This window comes from Pseudorasbora parva, chromosome 2 (assembly GCF_024679245.1).
Source record: "Pseudorasbora parva isolate DD20220531a chromosome 2, ASM2467924v1, whole genome shotgun sequence".
Taxonomy (NCBI): Eukaryota; Metazoa; Chordata; class Actinopteri; order Cypriniformes; family Gobionidae; genus Pseudorasbora; species Pseudorasbora parva.
This window is the reverse complement of record NC_090173.1, coordinates 24,315,757-24,335,965: the sequence shown is the minus strand read 5'-3', so window position 1 is coordinate 24,335,965 and position 20,209 is coordinate 24,315,757. Positions and strand designations below refer to the sequence as shown.

Below are 20,209 nucleotides of genomic sequence, written 5' to 3'. Positions count from 1 at the left end.
ACTTTGTTGTCAAAATAGACATACCAAAATCAAGTTTTTAACCAGAAAATTTGAGATAAAAACTGATGTTGTCAGTCACTAGAATGACAACATCTAAGGAAGTAAATGCATCACATTGCATTTTCATAATTTAAAAAGTTATAATGTTTACTAGCTATATTTATCATTTGGTCAAAATCTCATGTTATGTTCAGGTTTCAGCCCATGACTGCATTAGTGTGGAAAGATATCACCATTTACAAGACAACGTCCCCCATGCACCAATGGTAACCAAACAGTTGATGGTGTAGCCATTGACTTCTTGTGTTTTTATTCCTCCATAGAAGTCAATGGGGCCCATCAACTGTTTGGGTACCAATATTCTTCTAAATATCTTAATTTGTGTCCCGCAGAAGAAAGAAATTCATACAGGTTTGGAACAACTTGAGGGTGATTAAATGCCAAAAGAATTACCATTTTGGGCGAACTATCCCTTTATTGCTTTTCTTTGGTTAAATATTTGCAAAACCTAGAGACCGCCATAGTCACCAATAGTAATGATTTATGACCTACAATATTTTATTTAAAGTGTATAATGTAGCCTATATGTCAAAATATGATAGAACACATTTATTATTTTCTTTGTAACCTAAAATAAATTTTACCTCTTTGTTACTAATCAATTACCTGACAATTTTAAAAGTAAATGGAATTATATACCAATTCAATTATTTTTAATGTCTAAATGTAATTAATATTATATTATTAAACATAAAAAAATATTATTTCTGATGATAAAAAAGTCCCAAGTTCACAGACAGGTTAATTTGGCCTTTGTTCAGTTAGTACTTTTAAGTAGCTTTCATAAATGTGCTTTAGAAGAAAAGAAAAGAAAAAACCTTACAGTTGTGCATAATGAGACAAAACAATGCCAGTGACATATTTTAAGATATTCCAGTGCAAGTTGCTTTCAGTCAAAACAGCTTAAACAGTCTGGAAGAGGCTTAAGCCAGCTGCGAAACCAAGTGGAAAACTTTAAAAAGAAATAGGCTGTAACTTAGCTAAACTGTAAAGTGCAACAAACTGTGTCTCAGTTGTTATTTTTAATAGAATGAAAGCATGTATTTATTAGTCTATAATCACAAAATAATAGCAGTTTTCATGCATAATAGCAGTTTTCAATTTATCACATACGTGTGTGCTATTGCTCACAATGAACTGCAAAAGATTGAAGTTAAAGTCATGTTTCTTCATTCTTTCACTACTACACCTTACAAGTGTGAAATGACTTAAATGAAACAAGTTTACAGTACAAACACCATACAAATACTTGTTTTAAAATGACAACAGTTTGAAGCAATCAGTTTTCCAAATGAAAAGTTACCTTTCATGGTATTAACATACTGTAAAAAAGGAGAGCTGTATATAAACAGTAGAGGGCTGTAAATTAACAGTAAATTGCTGGCACCACAGCTGCCAGTAGATTACCGTTATTTTACGACACAATTTTTTACAGTGGAGAGCAATTTATGCCAGGGGTGAGAAATATAAGCTCAAACATAAGACATTTTTAAGAGAATTCAGGAGATTTCTTACCTAATGAAATATATATATATATATACATATATATTTTGCTTCTCCTATGTGATTTGCTTCTGGATGTTTCTTCAGTTAGAGGCTGAAACTGAAAAATGTATTTCCCGATTTTTAATAAAATTAAAATTTAATACTTTTCAAATGCCTTTTTGTGTATACTGATTGTATTGTAAATAAATGAATCATATAAAAATGTATAGCTAATGACAAATCCATTCAAACAGATAATCACAACCATAAACATTTTAGTATTTCGTTTTTGAAGATTTGTAGACTTCGTGGCAACACTGTAATTTTTTTAATTTTTTTTTTAAATTTCTTAAAAAAGTATGTAACCTGGTTGCTTTGAAATTTAGAATTTATTGAAATTAAACATTTGAGTTGATACAATTTAGGAAATTGGTTTAAGAAATAGAAACTCAAAATATTATTGTATCTGAACCACATAAAAAATGTGATAAATCATGAAAATAGCTCAATTTGGCATGTTTCACTGCGTCATCACAAATAAAACACACAATTACCCAATATGTTTACAAAATCTTTTAATAATATTTGAATTAATGATTAAGATTCTCAAAAAAAATTCATTGAATTAACTCAAATTTTTTATTTCAATGAACTCTTTTAGGCAACCAAGTAACTTATTTTTAAAATAATTTTGTACAGTGTGCAGCCAACATTGCAATGTGGGCCCCGTGTGAGTTTTTTATGGGCTGTCACTTGGGCCGTACATGGGCAACCAACATGGGGCCCATATAATTTTTTTTCCATCAGCTCCACATGGGCCCCATGTGTGTTAGCCCTTATTGGCACATGATAGGCCCATAGTGGGTTCTTAATGGGGCCCATTTGTGTTTTCATTATAGGGGCCCAAATGGGCCCCATATGGTTTCTAACAAATGGGTCCAATGTGGCCCTAATAGAACCCAAATGGGTGATAAAACTGAATCCACAAATGGCCCCTCTATGTTTTTCTCCAGTGGATGAGAAATAATTATATATATATACATATATATATATATATATAATTAAATAATTAAAATTGAATACATGTAATCAGCGGGCCGGTTGCATTAACCACTTAGACTAGTCTTAAAAGTAAGTCATCTAATTTTCTGGATTCCAATGCCTCTGGCACTAGGCGACGTTGTTGACACCACAAGATGTACTGATAACTTACAATTTCTAGCGGGGTAAGCGTCTCTCTGTCCTTCACAGGCTCCTCAGCCAACAACAATATTCCAGCTGTTCTCAGAAGCAGTGCCTTCACCTTTCCGCCCTGAGCGTCCAGGACACATTAGAGAGGGTAAGATAAGACAACAAGGATTAGTTCACCTAAAATGAATATTCTGTAATCATTTATTCACCCCTATGTCATTTCAAACCTGTATGACTTACTTTCTTCAATGGAAGGTGAAGTTTTGAGGAATTATGGTACCTTCAAATATCATTAGTTTAGTCTACATAAAATGTATATCGGTTCAATTTGAATTAGAAAAGTAATATAAGACTGATTGCATTTTGACTAATTGTTAGTTGGAAAAATGAGTGCTTAAGACACAGTCTTAACATAGTGGCTAAGTTTATGCAACTAGGAGTTGTTAGGGTTAGGGTGTTACCCATAATTGTACAAAAAAAAAAAAAAAAAGAAGAAAAACTGCAAGGAATAAAACTTTACAATTCTAAATACAACCCAAATGGCCCACATGGGACCCTCAAATAAACAATAATGTGCAACCTAATCAGCCCATCAAAGTGCCTACTCTGAGCCCATGCCCAAATAAAACCCATGCGCGGCCCACATGGACATGTTGGCTTGGTTTCCACTCTAACCAACAAGTTTTCCCCTAAAATTATATTTTTTAAAACTAAGTGTTATTGGCCACTCAACAAGGAGACATTAATATGAGTAATTTGCATGCTTATGATAAAACATAAGACGTGATTTGTGAAGAAACTCAAACAAGCCATAACCTACAGTTTACTATAAATGGCTTCTGGCATAATGAGTGCATTGTGTATCAGTGTCATGGAAACACACCAACACGTGTGTCATTCGCAACAGTGTCTTTATAGTGTGTCCCCATGCTCTTATCCTTTTAACTTTATATTATGTGAAAACCTATAATGATGTCGTGGACAGACTTAATTGAAAAAGAAAGCCAGCAGTTGCCAGAGGATCCATCCAACGTCCAGATCCTACAATCTGTGAGTTCTCTTTGTGTTTTACATTGTTTTATTCTCAGTGAAAAATCTCTCTCTGCATCGAATTACTGAACTAACTTGGTTACTGTTTGTTACTGATCTCAAAAGAATGACTCCACATATCCCTCTGTACCAACGGAGGAGGGGACATTCTTGTGACCTTGTGCAATGTTCCCTAAAGGTTTGCTAAAGGTGCGCTAAAGGTGTCGAAAATCACAAAACTTTACAGAACATTAGGGACATTCCTAAACGTCCTCTTTTTGTTATGAAAGAGCTGCCGTTCAAGGTTCTTTATATGACTTTATAGGGACATTTCATTTGAGTTATTATATGGTCACATAGCAATGTTACAAAGAGGACATTTGGGACATTAACAGAACGTTCCCACATGGTTCTCTGTTGGTCATATAATACCGTTCTGACTTTATGGGTATTTTCCCTTTTGGTTATTCTATGGTCTTGGTCACACATCAACATTATAAAGAGGACATTTACGACATGAAAAGAATGTTCCCATATGGTTCCATGTTAGTCTGATGGGGATGTTTCATTCGGGTATGCGCTCTAACATATCTTGAGACCTACAGGGGTCATCCTCAGTAATGGTCCACAAACATTCACAGAATGTCCTGAATGTTTCTTGAAGGTCCACCAAATAAAGTCCCCAAATCCTTAAAAGAAACACACATTGTGACCATCTCAGAATATTCTGTGAACAATACCAGACAAAGCCCTTGACACCAGCGCAGACATTCTGAGAACATTCTGAGAACATCACATTTCCAAATAAAATATGGTCCACTAAACATTTCAAGAATGTTCTGAATGTTCCCTGAAGGTCCACCAAATATCAACCCCAACTATGCATAGTTGGCTATGTAGTAACTAACATTACTACACTGTAAAAAAATGTTGGTTGTTTTTTTGTTGGTTTAACTTAAAAAAGTAAGTAACCTGGTTGCCTTAAAATTTGGAGTTTATTGAAATTAAAAATTTGAGTTGATACAATGAAGGAAATTTGTTTAATAAATAGAAACTCAAAATATTTTTACATCTGAACCACAAAAAAAAATTGATAAATCATGAAAATAGCACTATTTGGCATGTTTCACTGCATCATCAGAAATAAAAAACACACAATTACCCAATATGCTTAAAAAATCTTTTAATAATCTTTTAATAAAGGTTGTCGAATCTCAGAAAATGTTCATTGTATTAACTCAAAATTTCAGTTTCAATGAACTCAAAATTTTAAGGCAACCAGGTAACTTTTTTCTAAATAATTTTTTATAGTGTAGGCGACGTTGTTGACACCAACAAGATGTTCTGATAACTTACAATTTCTAGCGGGGTAAGCATCTCTCTGTCCTTCACAGGCTCCTCAGCCAACAACAATATTCCAGCTGTTCTCAGAAGCAGTGCCTTCACCTTTCCGCCCTGAGCGTCCAGGACACATTAGAGAGGGTAAGAATTTAAAATGTAAATTCTGTAATCATTTACTCATCCCCATGTAATTTCAAACCTGTATGACTTACTTTCTTCAATGGAAGGTAAAGTTTTGAGGACTTATGGTACCTTCAAATATCATTACTTTACACAAGTTTATGTGCTAGGTCATTTTGGTCTCTTTGTGTTTGTATGTGTGTTTTTAGACCTTGTGGAACTTATGATGATGCAGAATGCACAGATGCATCAGATTATCATGAATAATATGAGCGTGTCGGCACTCAACACCTTCAACTACACACCTGAGGTGATGTGTTTACCTACACATAAACAGAAAGGTTTTGTGTAAAATGCAAATGTTTCCATTTTCACCATTAATGAATATGCACATAATGCAATTTTTTTCAGCAGACTGCAAGGATCAATATGGTTTTCGAGGAAGAACCTGACATTTACCACCATTATTACCCACCTGTGCCCGGCTTCTGTTACCCAGGTTGGGTGCAATTACCCCAGCCACCGACCCAGGTCCCATCCCCTGTTCTTCAGAACTCCAGAACTCTCCAAGAACCACCACAACATGCACAGCAAATGCAAACAATATCCAGGGACAGGTTAGACAGATCAAAATAACATTAACATATATGGCGGAATATTACAAAAACCGCTAAGAAATGTCTGGGTCATATTTTGCCCCAAGAATTTAGTTTTTTTAGAAATTAGATTTTGTAAAAAGAAATTAAGCCTTTTTAAAGACAAAGTTAGTATAAATCATGGTGTCTGGACAGAAAGTGTCTGTTGGAGCATTTGACTCTCAAGGGAGCTGGAAGCATTTATTACATTTATTACATTGCTTTAGCAGTAAAAACTTGCCTTACTTGATTTTCTCCCAGGGAATGAAAATAGCATGTGCATTTGGTTCTCGAGGGAGTTGAAGGCACTCATGGCGATGCATTCGCAGTAAGAGGCTGTTATTGCTTGATTCTCTCTAAGAATCTAGTGTTTGCATGAAGCAGATCTGGCTGTCTAGGGAGCTGAAGTCATTCATTTTTATCTATTTACTGTGGGAAGCTCCACCCATGCTTGACTCTCTCTTGTGGGATGAAAGTTGAGCATTTGCACCTCTCGGTTAAGGTCCTGTGGCTGGCAAGGTGGCAGGGCAGGATCGATTGTGTGGATTATGCATTCTAAAAAATACTGGGTGGTTTTAACCCAATTTTGTGTCAAATATGGACAAACCCAACTACAGCCTCGTGCTAGGAGCTGTAGGTCATAAGTAGGCCTGGAAATTAACTGTATCCGAATGAATGCTCAGAATTCAATGGACGTGGCTGGACCCATGGTTTTCACTTGGAATCCAAGCTCACTGGAAATCATGCGGGGCTGAGAGATCGATTCTTAAATCATTTTGTAAATATTCGTATTTTCTCAGTTTTTTCCTTGGTTTCTCAAATTGTGCTTGCATGATTAGAAGCCTAAAACCAGCTAAGGCTCAATTATGGTAAATGATAAAGACCTTTGCATAATAAAAATGTTGTGCCTTGAATTTATTCAATTGAATTCAATAATCACTAAAGGATCACTAAACCATTACTCAAATTAAAATTCTGTACTTTTCCAGACTAGAGGAACCCTCAACATAACTTAGTGTATTTTCACAAGTTATCTGTCTATGCAAACTGTCCTCCAAAAAAACATTACGAATCTATATGTCGTATTTCAAGCACCTTATGACCTATATTTACATTTTAATATCATGAGCCCTCTAGCTGGCATAAAAACTTACGTTGTTGTGTTACGGCTGATGTCATGAAATGACATGACTGTCGTTACCAATCAAAACGCGTGTTCATTTTAATGCAGTGTGTGGGCTTTTAACCACCATTTGTCATATTCCCATTTAGCAAAAATATGTATTTTAATTTACAACTACACCCACCCCATCCCTAAACCTACCCAGTGATTTATAGTGCATACACACTTTATGAGCACATGTGTTCTCTAGGATCGAAGTCACTTTCACATGATCACATGTTGTCTAGTGCAATGCTTTACCAACTGAGCTATACAAAACCTGAAAAAATACGCAGATAAAAGGGAATAATGCAGATAAAATGCTTTAAAATGAAAGTGTCCTGATCTCAATAGGAGCACAACTTTATAAAACGCTCATATGCGTCGTATTTCATGAATTAAAATATTATCAATAGGGGTGCACAACCTATAGACCTATAAACGACCTATAGGTGTGTAGTTGGAGGACATGTTGGTCTATGGGTCATTACATTACGTAGGCTACTGATTTCTGTTTGTTCAAAATCAGATACAGATGCAGTGGAACGGTAAGATTGCATTTATTTGAATGCATTAGTGAGAAATAATTTGTGTATCAGTTTGTCCTACCAGTCGTGTCTCTCCAACAATAGTGAATCTGTAGGTTTAAATTACTTTAAAACAGAAACACACATACAAAACTTTCAGTTTCTAATCAATTTTCTTGATAGATTGTAGGACAGCGCTGACAGTAAGTTCTTAATGATTCTGGCTCATTCCTTCACTGGAAGATGGCAACATTGCCCGAGGCGAGAGCTTGGTGCTCGACGGCCTTTATTGTACATTTCTTTATGGCCAGAATGATTGAAAGGGCCAGAGTAGAGAAAGGCAATCGTGGATGTTTCACCCGTGATGGCAGGATCGGTTTGTTTGGGCTAATGCCCGTCTGATAATGCAGAGGGATTGGCGGTTGTGCTAGGTAGAGGTTACGCTCCTTAGGCCAGTGGATCGCAGGAAAGATTCCTTAAGAAAGGCACATTTTTCATCGGATGGGAAGAGCTCAATTTTGGACATGGTGGGAATACAGGGCAGGCCCAAATGCAGGAAATTGAGGAACCTAGTTGAGTTGGCTATGTATAATATGTATAGGCTTCATCTCGTACTGATTGGATTGGCAATTTGAACGTGTTCCTCCCCAACTTTGTTTATAAAACATCATTTATCGATAATCCTAAAAGATGTTCTTTATGCATAATATAATTTATTTTCTTTTTGGGGGGTAAAATATGACCCGTGACCAATATATTTCTTCATGAGATTCAACCATTTACATGTACAAATACACTTGAACTCACCAGAGTGATGTAATTTAGGAAAGTCGTACCACCCACACCTCCACCCAGTGCACAGACTGTTGATGCTGACATCCCACTTACACCAGGTACACTACACACACTTTATTTTCTTGTATAATAATCACTCATTTAGAAGAGTGAGTTTGTGTGTGAATGTTTACTGTTATTTTATGTAACAATTCAACATTATTCTGTACCATACCCACACCTCCAACCTCCAGAGTAAACCAGCAGATGGCAGGGATGAGCAGAGGACGACTACATCCAGATCATCATATAATAATAACCAGTTCACTTCTGAAGAACACAGAATGATAGTGCATAAAAATACATGACAACTAAAATAAATAGTGTTATTTAGACCTTTTGCATTCTCTAATTTTACATTCTGAATACATATAAAAGGCATGGTCTTATACAAATTCAATTACAGAGCAACAATGACAAAGACAAGTATTTCTGATTCCTGCTTACAGTGCAAACAAAGGAAATCCACTGAGACTGTGTCTCTTGTTCAGTATAAATACATGTAGACCACATGCGTGATTTTCTTAAGGACCCCCTCGATTCATGAAATGCTCTGGTTTTATTTTTATCCATATTCTTCTGCAGCTCATGTACCTCTCTTTAATGAGCTCTCTTCCTGTTTTTTCCCCGTTCATTCAGATACGTTACTTTATCTGCCTCTCCTTTATGCGCTTCTTTCATTTATTTTCATTCAGATTTTTCTATTTTTGTTTTGAGAGTTAATTTATTACTCTTCATTCTATCGCTTAATCTCCTGAAACTGTTGATCATGCTTTTTCACGAAAGTATGGAATCCCTCTACTTGTTTTCTGGCCTTGACCTTCATTCTTCCTTTTTATGTCTACTCCCATTTCTTTTTATTCTCTCTCCTTCGTCTGTTCTCGTCTGGCATTATCTTCTTTCTTTATCTGTGGCTGATATGTTTGTGTTTCAGCAACCTGTCTGTCAAACCAATTTGGTGTGATGGTCACAGTGGAGACATTTTTTGGATATCACAGACATCTTTCATCCTCAAGAAAATTTCCTTCTGAGCATTTTTCTGTCCCGTTCTTCCCCATCATCAAATTTATTAATTAAATAGTAATACAATTAAATAGTACAATTAAATAATATCAAATCAATGTGTCAAGGTAGACCATATATTTAAAGTCATTGGCAAGATTAACTCTCTGGTGACTCTAAAATGACCAAAAATTACAGATTTTTATTTTTTTAAATTTGTTTTTATTTAATTTGTTTCTATTATTAGGAGATCTTATGGTGATTACACATATTTATATTAATTATATTTATGCACTATGTTTATTATCCAGTTATTACATGTTTTTTGACCATAGACCTGAAAATTACATTTCCATCTTTATCTGTCAAATTTCTTGAATGCTTTCAAGCACAGACTTAAATTTGGTCTCTTTTAAAAGACACTTGGCAGATTATTGTAAAAATATTGTTATGATGCACAAAAATAACTATGTGACCAAACAGATCTGTTTGCCACCCAGACATGTTTCATTGCCATCTGTTCTATTCCCTGACTGAGGGGACTCTGGGTACAGATGCACTGGCACACAGCTGGCCCCAGGGCCTATGCAAGTATGCGTTTCCCCTAGTGAGCCTTCTAGCACAAATGCTGTGCAAAGTCAGGGAAGACGAGGAGCAGGTCTTGTTAGTTGCGCCCTATTGGCTCAACCGGACCAGGTTCCCGGAAAAAGTTCTTCTTGCGACCACTCCTCCTTGGGCCATTCCTCAGCAGCTAGAGTCCCCTCTTCGAAGTACTTCTATGCATTTAAGTGGAACCTATTCATTGTATGGTGCTCTTCTCAATGAGAAGACCCTTAAAAATGTTTGGTCAATTCTGTGCTTTCCTTCCTGCAAGATGGGTTGGAGGGAAGGCCTTCTCCATACACCCTCAAAGTGTATGAGGTGCTATCGCCACACATCAAGATGCAGTTGATGCTAAGTCCTTGGGGAAGCACAATCTGATCGTCAGGTTCCTGAGGGAAGTGAGGATATTAAATCTGCCTTGCTCTCACTCTGTACCCTCTTGGGACTTATCAGAGAGCACCCTTTGAGCCTTTACAGTCAGCAGAATTGAACCTCAGACAGTGGTCCTGACTGTATTGGCTTCCATTAAGAGTTCAGTTAACGAATTGTGCCTGCAGTTTAGGCACAAGATCCTGAGACCCTGATACGTGCCCAAGGTTTCCACCACTCTCTTCCGGGACCAGGTGGTGAAACCTGCAAGCGCTGCCCTTGGAGAAGGCAGACCCAGCCCTGGCTTTTCTCTGTTCCGTCCATGCTCTGTGGTTATATGTGGACAGAACTAAAAGCTTTAGGACCTCAGAACACCTCTTCACCTGTTACGGAGGCCAGCAGAAGGGAAAGGCTGTCTCCAGACAGAGGATAGTGGATGCCATCGCCTTGGCTTACCAAACCAGAGGCATACCATGCCCAATCGGAGTGATGGCCCACTCCACTAGGAGTGTTGCTTCTTCCTGAGCGCTGGTGCATGGCACGGTCACTGGCAGATATATGTAGAGCTGCGGGCTGGGCAACATCTGACACATTCGCTAGATTCTATAGCCTCTGTGTAGAGCCTGTTTCTTCCTGTGTGCGCTTCAACCAGCCATTAACACCAAAGTGCCCGTTCTAAGTGTCAGCTTGCTGCACCCTTTCCCTCCGCATGGACCAGATATGTGCGTCTATGTTCTCCAGTGGAGTTCTCCAGATTGGCAAACCCTGTCGAGCTCCTCCACAATCCGTGGCAGTCAGAAAGCTAAGCATTGTGAGTGTATTTTTCCAGGGTACTGCTCTATACCACGAGGCGAGCACATGTCTTTCCCTTGGCAGAGTGTCTGGTGTGGTCTCCCACCTAGGTTGGCCCGGAGCCACCCCAGGGACATTCCGTGTGTTGCACTGCCCCAACTGGACAGTCCATATATGTAACTCCCACATGATACCTCCAGGATGTGGGCTCTACAGTGTTCCCTTGCCTGGAATGGGCACGCTTTCCCACTGTTATCCAGTGTTATCTACTGAATGGGTCACTGATGCCGAACACAGTGATTGTACTCTGGACAAGTCTTCCATCCTATCATGGACTGAGAGGCTTGTGCAGGCCACTGGATGTGGCCATAGGGATCCTAATATGTCAGTGACATACAAGTGATCTTGGTAATGTAAAACTGAGGGAGGGAATGGGGATGTTACATCCCGCCGCCACAGTTGCTGTGTCATCGCTGTATGGCTGAGTCACTAGCTCGGCTCCTCAGTGTAAAGCAATGTGCGTATTTATACCCACATTGTATGGCAGTGCGTAAGCAAATCCCGCAAGCCAATGTGCATTGGTTAGTTTTATACACTCAAAGATGATAGGGGCTCCCCAAAGTGATTCCAATATGTTGATGACGTTGACATCGAGGGTTCCTCAAGGGAACGAAGGTTACATATGTGACCAATACAGTTTTTACTTAATTGCCACTTGCATTCATTTTTATTACTTGATGAAATTAAATTAGTAAAATGTTAACATAAACCCAGGGCCGTTTCTAGCCTTTCTGGCACCCTAGGCGAGATTCATATTCCCCCCCCCCCCCTTTTTTTTTTTTTTTTAAAACTACAACTTATTAAGTAAATATAACTTCCTTATTTCATGGGCATATTGTACATGCATTAATCGAATAATGTAGCTAGGTTTATTATCACTGAGATCACAGATGTTGGGTGGGTTCGGGGGCATGCTCCCCCGAGAAAATTTTGATTTCTATGATCTACATATGTGTATTTTAAGATGTTCTGAAGGCCAAAAAATTAGACAACAATAGCTTGAAAACCATGTCACTCGGCGCCGCTGCGGATTGAAGAACACAGTGACACAAAGAGTAAAAGACGGGATGAAGCCGTAGCCGAAGCCTCGCGCCAGTTTCATATGTTTTAAAGGTTAATCACATATTTTTTTAGGGGGGGGGCTGAGGCATAAGTTCATAAAAAAGGGCCTAGTGACGCCCATGGTTATGACAGTATTAGCCTACTTGATCAATTTACACTAAACAGCTATCTCTGATGTAAAAAAAAAAAAATATTCAAATGAACTGCTATAATGTTCTGCACCTGAAATGAGCATGGCGTGTGGTCCGTCCAGTACTAATATTCAGTGTAATGTTTTGCTCAACGTTATGATAGAGCGACCATCATAACGTTCTTTTTTTATATTTCCTCTTTTTTCTTTTTACGATACTGAGCCCCTGATGGCTTTGACCTTTTCATGATGATGAAACTAAAGCACGCTGTAACGTGTAGAAATATAGTGTGGCCCCTTTAAGAGTTGCGCGCTCCTTGCAAACGAAGACTGCATTTTGTGTATGTGCGCACTGAGTCTTGAACTCCCATAGAGGTGTGCGATACCGCTAGATTTGGTATCGATCCGATACCAAGTAAATACAGGGCCAGTATCGCCGATACCGATACCAATATCGATACTTTTTAATAATTAAGGTGGATGCGTCTTCAACCTAAATCAAAATGAATTTTCATGAATTTTAATTTGTTTTTGTGATTTGCATTTTGAGTTATTAATCAGTGCTACAAAAGCTTTTGTTCAGAAACAACTTTTGGTTACTTCTGCTTTATTTAAATAAACAAAGTTACAAAATGATTTCTTCACAAATATAAAAAATGTAAAAACAAATTCTCTTTTCAAGTAGCATGTTAACAAAAAATGTTTCTCCTCTTTAGTGCACTTTTTTCAGGATTTTTTTCCTAATTAAACAAAGTCACAAAGTTTTACTTCACAATAAATATAAAAAATGTAAAACAATTTCTCCTTGTAATACGATATAATGCTGAAAATTAAAATGCGCGCGCCTGACTGCTGGTGGTAGCACTATAGTGGTGGGTCACGTGACGGTACAAAACAGGAGAGGGGGAGGAGAGCAGTGTCGAGCACGAGCAGCACTCTCTTGAGAGCTTCCTCTGCTCTGTGACAGCAGCAGGATTTGACAAACACGGCCAGGTCGCAAAACGAGAGAAACTGAAACTTAAGTATCGATATTTTCACGTTGGTATCGATCAATACCGATACCACCGTTGGTATCGATATTATCGATATTAGTATCGATCTGTTGCTAACAGTCAGTTATTTTGTTTTATTAAGTAATGCTGTGGACGGAAAGGGAGTTTGTGATGAGAGTTCAGCGGGGAATAAAGTGCAATCTGTTTGATGTTAATCGCCTCCGTGTTTGCATCCACTCCAGTTACATTAAGTGAGCTATCCGCATTTTTCACTCGGACACAAGCGTTACAATGCCACGGATGACGCCGTTCCCTGCCGCCCTCTACATGATCTAATTTCATTACAGCAGCGCCACTATCACCATCATGGCGACTTCACTCCAATAATCGCAACTAATCATAATGCCTTGAAATAGCAAAAGTACGAAATATTAATAATAAAATATATATGAAATAACTAAAAAATCTTGTTGGGGCGGGGACTCATTGGCGCCCCCCAGCTGTTGGCGCCCTAGGCGACCGCCTAGTTTGCCTATGCCTAGAAACGGCACTGCCCTTTTGGGGGACTACATGAATAATTTCTGTTGCACTGAAACTGGGCATTATTTATAGTTCCCAGCATGCTTTGCATAGGGATGGATCAGGAGAGTAAATGTTGAAATGATGTGCTGTTTAATGTGTTTTTAGTAAAGGGTAGAATTAAAAAAAAATATCATTACTGTAATACAGAAAAAAACTGCAAAGTACATTGATAAACAACTGGCTGATAAAAGGAAAAAATAATTGGGTTTGGGCAATATATTAACTAGCTCACACATATTACACAATGTGACAAAAGTAGAGGTTGCTGTGCTATTGAAGAGCTGCTGCTGTGAAGAAATACACTATACCAGCAGATGGTGTGTGTGTGGTTTTCACAAATCCAAAAGGGGTTTTGTTGGTTTAATCAAGTGCAATACGTTCCTGGACTAACATCCTTGACCAGCATTTCAATCAACTAAATTTGTATTTGAGGTACATGTTTATAGTTTTCATCATATTTAGGCTAACACCCAGGGTTAGGTGCATCATTTCCCTCTGATTTTTGGGACACTTATAGGTAGGGTTAGGTTTAGGGTAGGGATAGGGTTAGGACAAATTTTTTGGATAGGGATATTGATCCAGGAACATGTCTTACGTGACTGGGTTTTAAACTGCCAGTCACACGTATTATTAGTTTTTATATTAGAAGAATGTGTGTGTTTTGTAATGTGGTCTTTTGCCCTTTATGTGGAGAAAGTGTGCACTGTAATCACTTGTTCCTTGTACACAGACACACACTGTTAACATTTTGTAGTGTTGCGCAGTGGTGTGGATTACAGGCTTTGTGTGTGTGTGTGTGTCTGTACAGCCTGTTGCAGTGATGACTGATGTGTCTCTGTCATATCTGCCCTCTTATGCAATATAATTCTGCCACACCACACCGAATAAATACAGTCTCCTAGTTAAGCACGTGGAAAATGTATTTTTAAAGGAACAGAAGTTACGTTGTTTTTTAAGATTTAACAAACACTTGAAAAGAAAGGAAAATATGTTTTAAATAAATATCACATGCACTCAGGTCAGTTCAAATGCATTTTACAGAAAGCATCCCAACAGCACTCACTCTCTAAATAAGTGTTTATCTCTCTGTGTGTGTGTGTGTGTGTGTGTGTGTGTGTTGCCATGCAATGACTCACAACACAAATCTAGTTATCTGAGAGCTCAAGCACATTAATGACACTGGCACATAATGGTGAAGATATACTACATACCAATATGATTCCAGGAGACAGATGGGGGTCAAAATAAGATCAGCTGCCAACCTACCTCACAAAAACAGCACATGGACACACATGCTCTTCAAGCTGAAGATTAAATAGGATGAACAGTGATGCTCCAATCAAATCTGTGTCTCCTAGAATCACGAGATAAAGACTTGGGCACATCAGTGTTGATAATTTCGTTTATTATAGAACTTGAAAGGCATTCATGGATGGATTATTGTTGTATTAGGCCCTGGAGCATCTGCCTTTTTCCAGCAAGCATCTAAAACATCTTAAAGGGTTAATTCAGCGATTAGCATGTGGCTTTGTATCAGTAGAAACCCTGGAGTATATTCAAATGATTGTGCTTTTCTCACTCATATCCCCCTGAGAGAAGAGATTTATGCATTTTATTTCTGGAAAAAATCCTCCTATGATGCAAATATAGTCAATTTTAACGTTTGTTTGGCCAAAGGCTAAAGACTAGAGCCAGCAGAGGGAGCCATTTCTGCATGTTTTGAACCCGCGCACGGGGGATGAGAGATCACACTCACAGCTCAGCTCGAGGCCACAGGCACTCGTTTAAACGGAGCTATGGTGAGCAAGGTAAGTCTTTTAACTTCTCAAATTAATTTCTATGAAAGTTAAGCTTCCAAAGGCATGAACTGAAACACGCAAGACTGAACTCACGTTGTGAATGTATGCCGCGAGTGTAGTCACGATTACCTCAGCTCTCATCACGAGCTCATCAGCTCATTTATCTGACTCCTGCAGTTAGTGCTCAGTGCTGTGATACTCGCGCAGTAACTCACTCATTATATTGAACAGACACATTCAGTTTTTAATTGTAGTGTCTTCTCCAGGGCTGGACTGGTAATCTGGCATACCGGGCATTTGCCCGGTGGGCCGACGCACTTTGGGGCCGGTAGTGTTTTAAAAAAAAATTGTACCACTGACAACATACAGCGACAGCGGCCCATTGTTTGTCTTCTGAATTGACAAGCCGAAGTGCGAGAGACCTCCCCTCCATTACGCGCTTTTTTCTATTTATTTATTTATTAGTATTTGAGTGCATGGAACTGCAAAAGTCGAATATCTGCACAACGCAGCCGCTGACGAACATACACTGTGTTTAAATGCTTGCTCTATGCGGCACTTTGACTCCGAACTTTGTTTTATACAATCGTGTGATAAGGAAACATTACAGGTTCTGTGTTGAATCAGCTGAAAACAGCCACGAGCATGTATTCATGACGAGGTAAAGTGGAAAACGGCAACACACAAACGTTTCACTTTAGCAGAACCACAATTTACATTGTAGCTAACAGCGAATAAATATGGTGTTTTGGAAGAAACATTTATTAAAAATGCTGCTATATTACTTAAATTAATATTGCAGAATATAAGTCACTTTTATAGAGGCTGTTTCCGTATTTTCTACAGGTGTTTACATTTTTTTTTACTTGCAAATATAATAGTATATTTTATATGTTTTATATAGTTTTAGAAACCATATAGCCATATAATGAGGATCAAGGTTTGTACAATCTATGTTTTTTACCCTGTGACTACTTTTTGTCCTCTTTAAAAATTGTATTAACTTTTTTTTTTTTATAGATTTAATGCAATTTAAATAGCCTCATGAAAGATAGATATCAGTGTCTTACTTAAATGATGTGCTAACTCTTGAAAAATATGATTGCACAACCCAAAAATGTGATCATTTACTCACCCTAATGTCATTACAAACCTAAATGAATTTATTTCTGTGTAGCATTAAATAAAATGATTTAAGTCTGTTTTTTTGTTCATACAATATTCAAATGGTAGCCTAACCAAAATGGGTTGGTTGCCAACATTCTTCAAAACATCTTATTTTGTGTTTCACAGAAGTCATACAGGTTTGGAATAACACGAGAGTGAGTAAATGATGACAGCATTTAAAAGCAGTACATTTACTTTTCTGCATCCTAGCTCAAAATCATCAGTGCTTTACTGCCAAGGGCATTTCTGCGTGACAAAAAAAGCAATATTATGTTTATCTGCATTTGCAGCAAATTCGATAATATCCATCATTATTTGTCCTAGTTTTATTTATATACTCCAATTTAAGGCCCCAACCCCAGCAAAAACATTCACGGGGAACTCATGGGCCGGATGGGCTGGGTATGCCAGAGACGAATTTTAGCCCCAGTCCAGCCCTGGTCTTCTCTAACTCAGTCACTGTAATCCAGTAGGTGGCTTTGGGTGTGGCCTCACAGGGCAGCGAAGCATTCTGGGAATTGTTGTCTTTCATCCCCTTGAGACAAAAATACATTTTCTGTCTTTTCTCTGTCTAAAAGGTACCAAATTCAAAAATAATTTCACATTTCTACTACATTGATGACCCAGTTTAAATACAGATTCATCTTCCCAGCGCTGAAGTAACCCTTTAAAAAGGTGGTCTGGGGTTCGGTTCATGTGAACTCCGTTACGTTACGCTGCTGATGCGAACACAATCGTACTAAACCGCGGAAGTGAACCACTATTAATGATGTGTGATTTGATAAAAATCAAATCAAAAAGCACTACCTGACAAGCGTCACTGACATACGACAAGCAGGGAGCTGTAGATCTCATTTCTGCTCGTCTTCAGCTTTCTTTAGAGCATTTGCAGTAACGGTTACATTCGCAGCAGATAGACGTGCCATTACGTTCTGAAGCTTTGGTAACAAAACCAATGGTTCAAAAACTAAATATAAAATTGAGGTGAGCAACAACTTTGCCACCTTCCCGTTCACATTATTACCAAGCACTGGGGTAAACAGCTGCTGCTTTGATGATTTGGACCAAATAATATAATAAGAACACAGTCCAGTGGGGGTAGGGGAACCAATCAAACTCGGGTTCGGTCCAGACAATCAAACCAAGTGTTAAAGGACCCTATACTCTCACTTATGAGTGTCATGGCAAAGCATGCTGGGAAATCCCAGTCCAATTTCAGTTAAATATAAGTTAGTCTAAATTAAAAGAAACAAGTTCATTAAAACTATTCAGATTACGTAAAATGTGTCAGTTTTGTGAATTCAAAAGAAAAAGAAAGTTCTAAATACTCATAAAAGTTCATTTGAACTAATTTGTTTCATTTGAGTTGGTTCTACTCAAACCAAATTAATTATTATTAGTATTAGGGTTTACAGTGCTGTACATTGCACAACGGCTTAATTTACAATTTTTTATTAGAATTTCGAATTACTCATACAGATTTGTTTCTTGAAACTTCCGAAAATGTTCAGATATTCTGCATCTTGTAATTCCATTTCTAAAAAACAAACAAAAAAACAAAACAAACAAAACAAATCAAATACTCCTTCAGAAATAAACTGCAAAGCTGAGATTCCAAAGTTGAAATGGGGGAAGATTGTGTGGTGACATATGCAGCAGCTGAAAAAACCGACAAGAGAAAGAACAAGAACAGGCAAGATTAAAGGATCAGTGGAGGAGTGCAGAAGCCCGCCCCCCGTCACCACCACCAGCACACCTCTCCTCCCTCTCATTCTGCTTGTCTCTGGTCCTTTGGCTCTGTTTGTTTAGCTATAAATATCTAAACAGCCGTCAGTGTGTCAAAAGCACAAGTGGAGACAAATTATCACGATTATGACTGGAATAAAAAGATGTATTAGTATGAGGTAGAGAAATCAGAAATAGAAATGGTAGAAGTGATAGATGGAAGGAAACAGAGATATAGATGCATTTGAACAGGACAGTGTCCTCTTGGCGTGACATTCTTGGCACAAAGTCCCTGAATGCATTCTGGGAGATGAACCAGACAGCCTGTACCGCAGTCACAGCACCACTTCACCCTTCTGTTCTTTCTGAAGCACTACTGATTAATGCTTCTGATGGGATTCCTTATAGACTAGTTTTGATTTTCATCCGTAAAACAATATTATTTATGGCAGAAATAAATGATCTTGGTTTTAAAGCAGAAAATACCTTTAAAGCTCCACTGTGTGATATTTTCCCCCATCTAGCGGTGAAAAGGTATATGACCATCCAGTCAATATTAGTTTCTGTTCCTCTCAATTGTGATTTCGGTTTAACTCCTATGGTGGCCGATTTAGTCCAAAATTATCATGACAATCTCTCTCTTCACATTAGACACGGAGCGCGTCTCAATCATCTCCCTAGTTCAGTAGTCAGGGCACTAATCAGGGAGTCAGCCCATTGACTAGTGGAGTAGGGAGATGATTGAGACTCGTCCACAGTGCCATCGAGTGTTAAAATGCGAAAGGCGAAGCTTGAATTTAAGGGTATGTCCCTCTTTGGCTACTGTACTTTCAAGATGGAGGAGCAACATGGCGACCGGCATTCGAACCCTCACCCTTGAATTGTATTTTCAATGGCATATTATAAACTTACGAGAATACTTCATTACTTGAAAGAAGTAAATATACATTAATGAGCACATATATATTTGAAATAACTAAGTGTTTTAGCTAGGAATAAACAAAAAAAGTTACACAGTGTAGCTTTAAAACACTGCACCCCCCCCCCCCCCCATGTAAAATATTAACAATTTCACTGGGAAATCAATGCAGACTATTTTCTGTCATAAGATATTACTGTAAAAACAAAAGAACCAGATTAATAATGCTGGAATACCCATAAACTGATGAGTGTAGCAGAGATTAACGCACTGTCAGACATTTTTATACTTCGTTATGTCAATTTTACAGTCTGGGGTTCTGATTTTTGCCCGAACTGCCTCTTTACCTTCCGTTCCATCCCTCTCTGCTTTTCCCATCCCATAACATGTCACTATGAGAACTGCTAATATATCATTTTAAAACATATAAAATAAAAAGTGCCCCTTTTTAAAGTCACAATGAGCATTTTTCAGTTTGATTTTTCAGTTTACTTTTTATTTCAATTTGGCTCATGGCATCAATACTCTAACAATTATGTGTGTGCCCAAAAACTGCTATCATCATTTGAACATTCTCCACCAAATCTTTCTTTCTTTCTTTCTTTCTTTCTTTCTTTCTTTCT

The 20,209-nt window shown here is 38.0% G+C and overlaps 1 protein-coding gene across 1 annotated transcript; it reads left to right on the top strand.

Moving 5' to 3' along the window:
- Positions 1-3,698: 3,698 nt before the first annotated feature.
- On the top strand, positions 3,699-8,686 carry LOC137048834 (proline-rich protein 29-like). Its single transcript, XM_067427144.1, has 6 exons — positions 3,699-3,786; positions 5,160-5,247; positions 5,436-5,536; positions 5,641-5,843; positions 8,376-8,443; positions 8,579-8,686. Exons 1-6 carry the CDS (start codon positions 3,706-3,708, stop codon positions 8,581-8,583), a joined length of 546 nt encoding a protein of 181 aa, XP_067283245.1. The 5' UTR covers positions 3,699-3,705; the 3' UTR covers positions 8,584-8,686.
- The last annotated feature ends 11,523 nt before the right edge of the window (positions 8,687-20,209 follow it).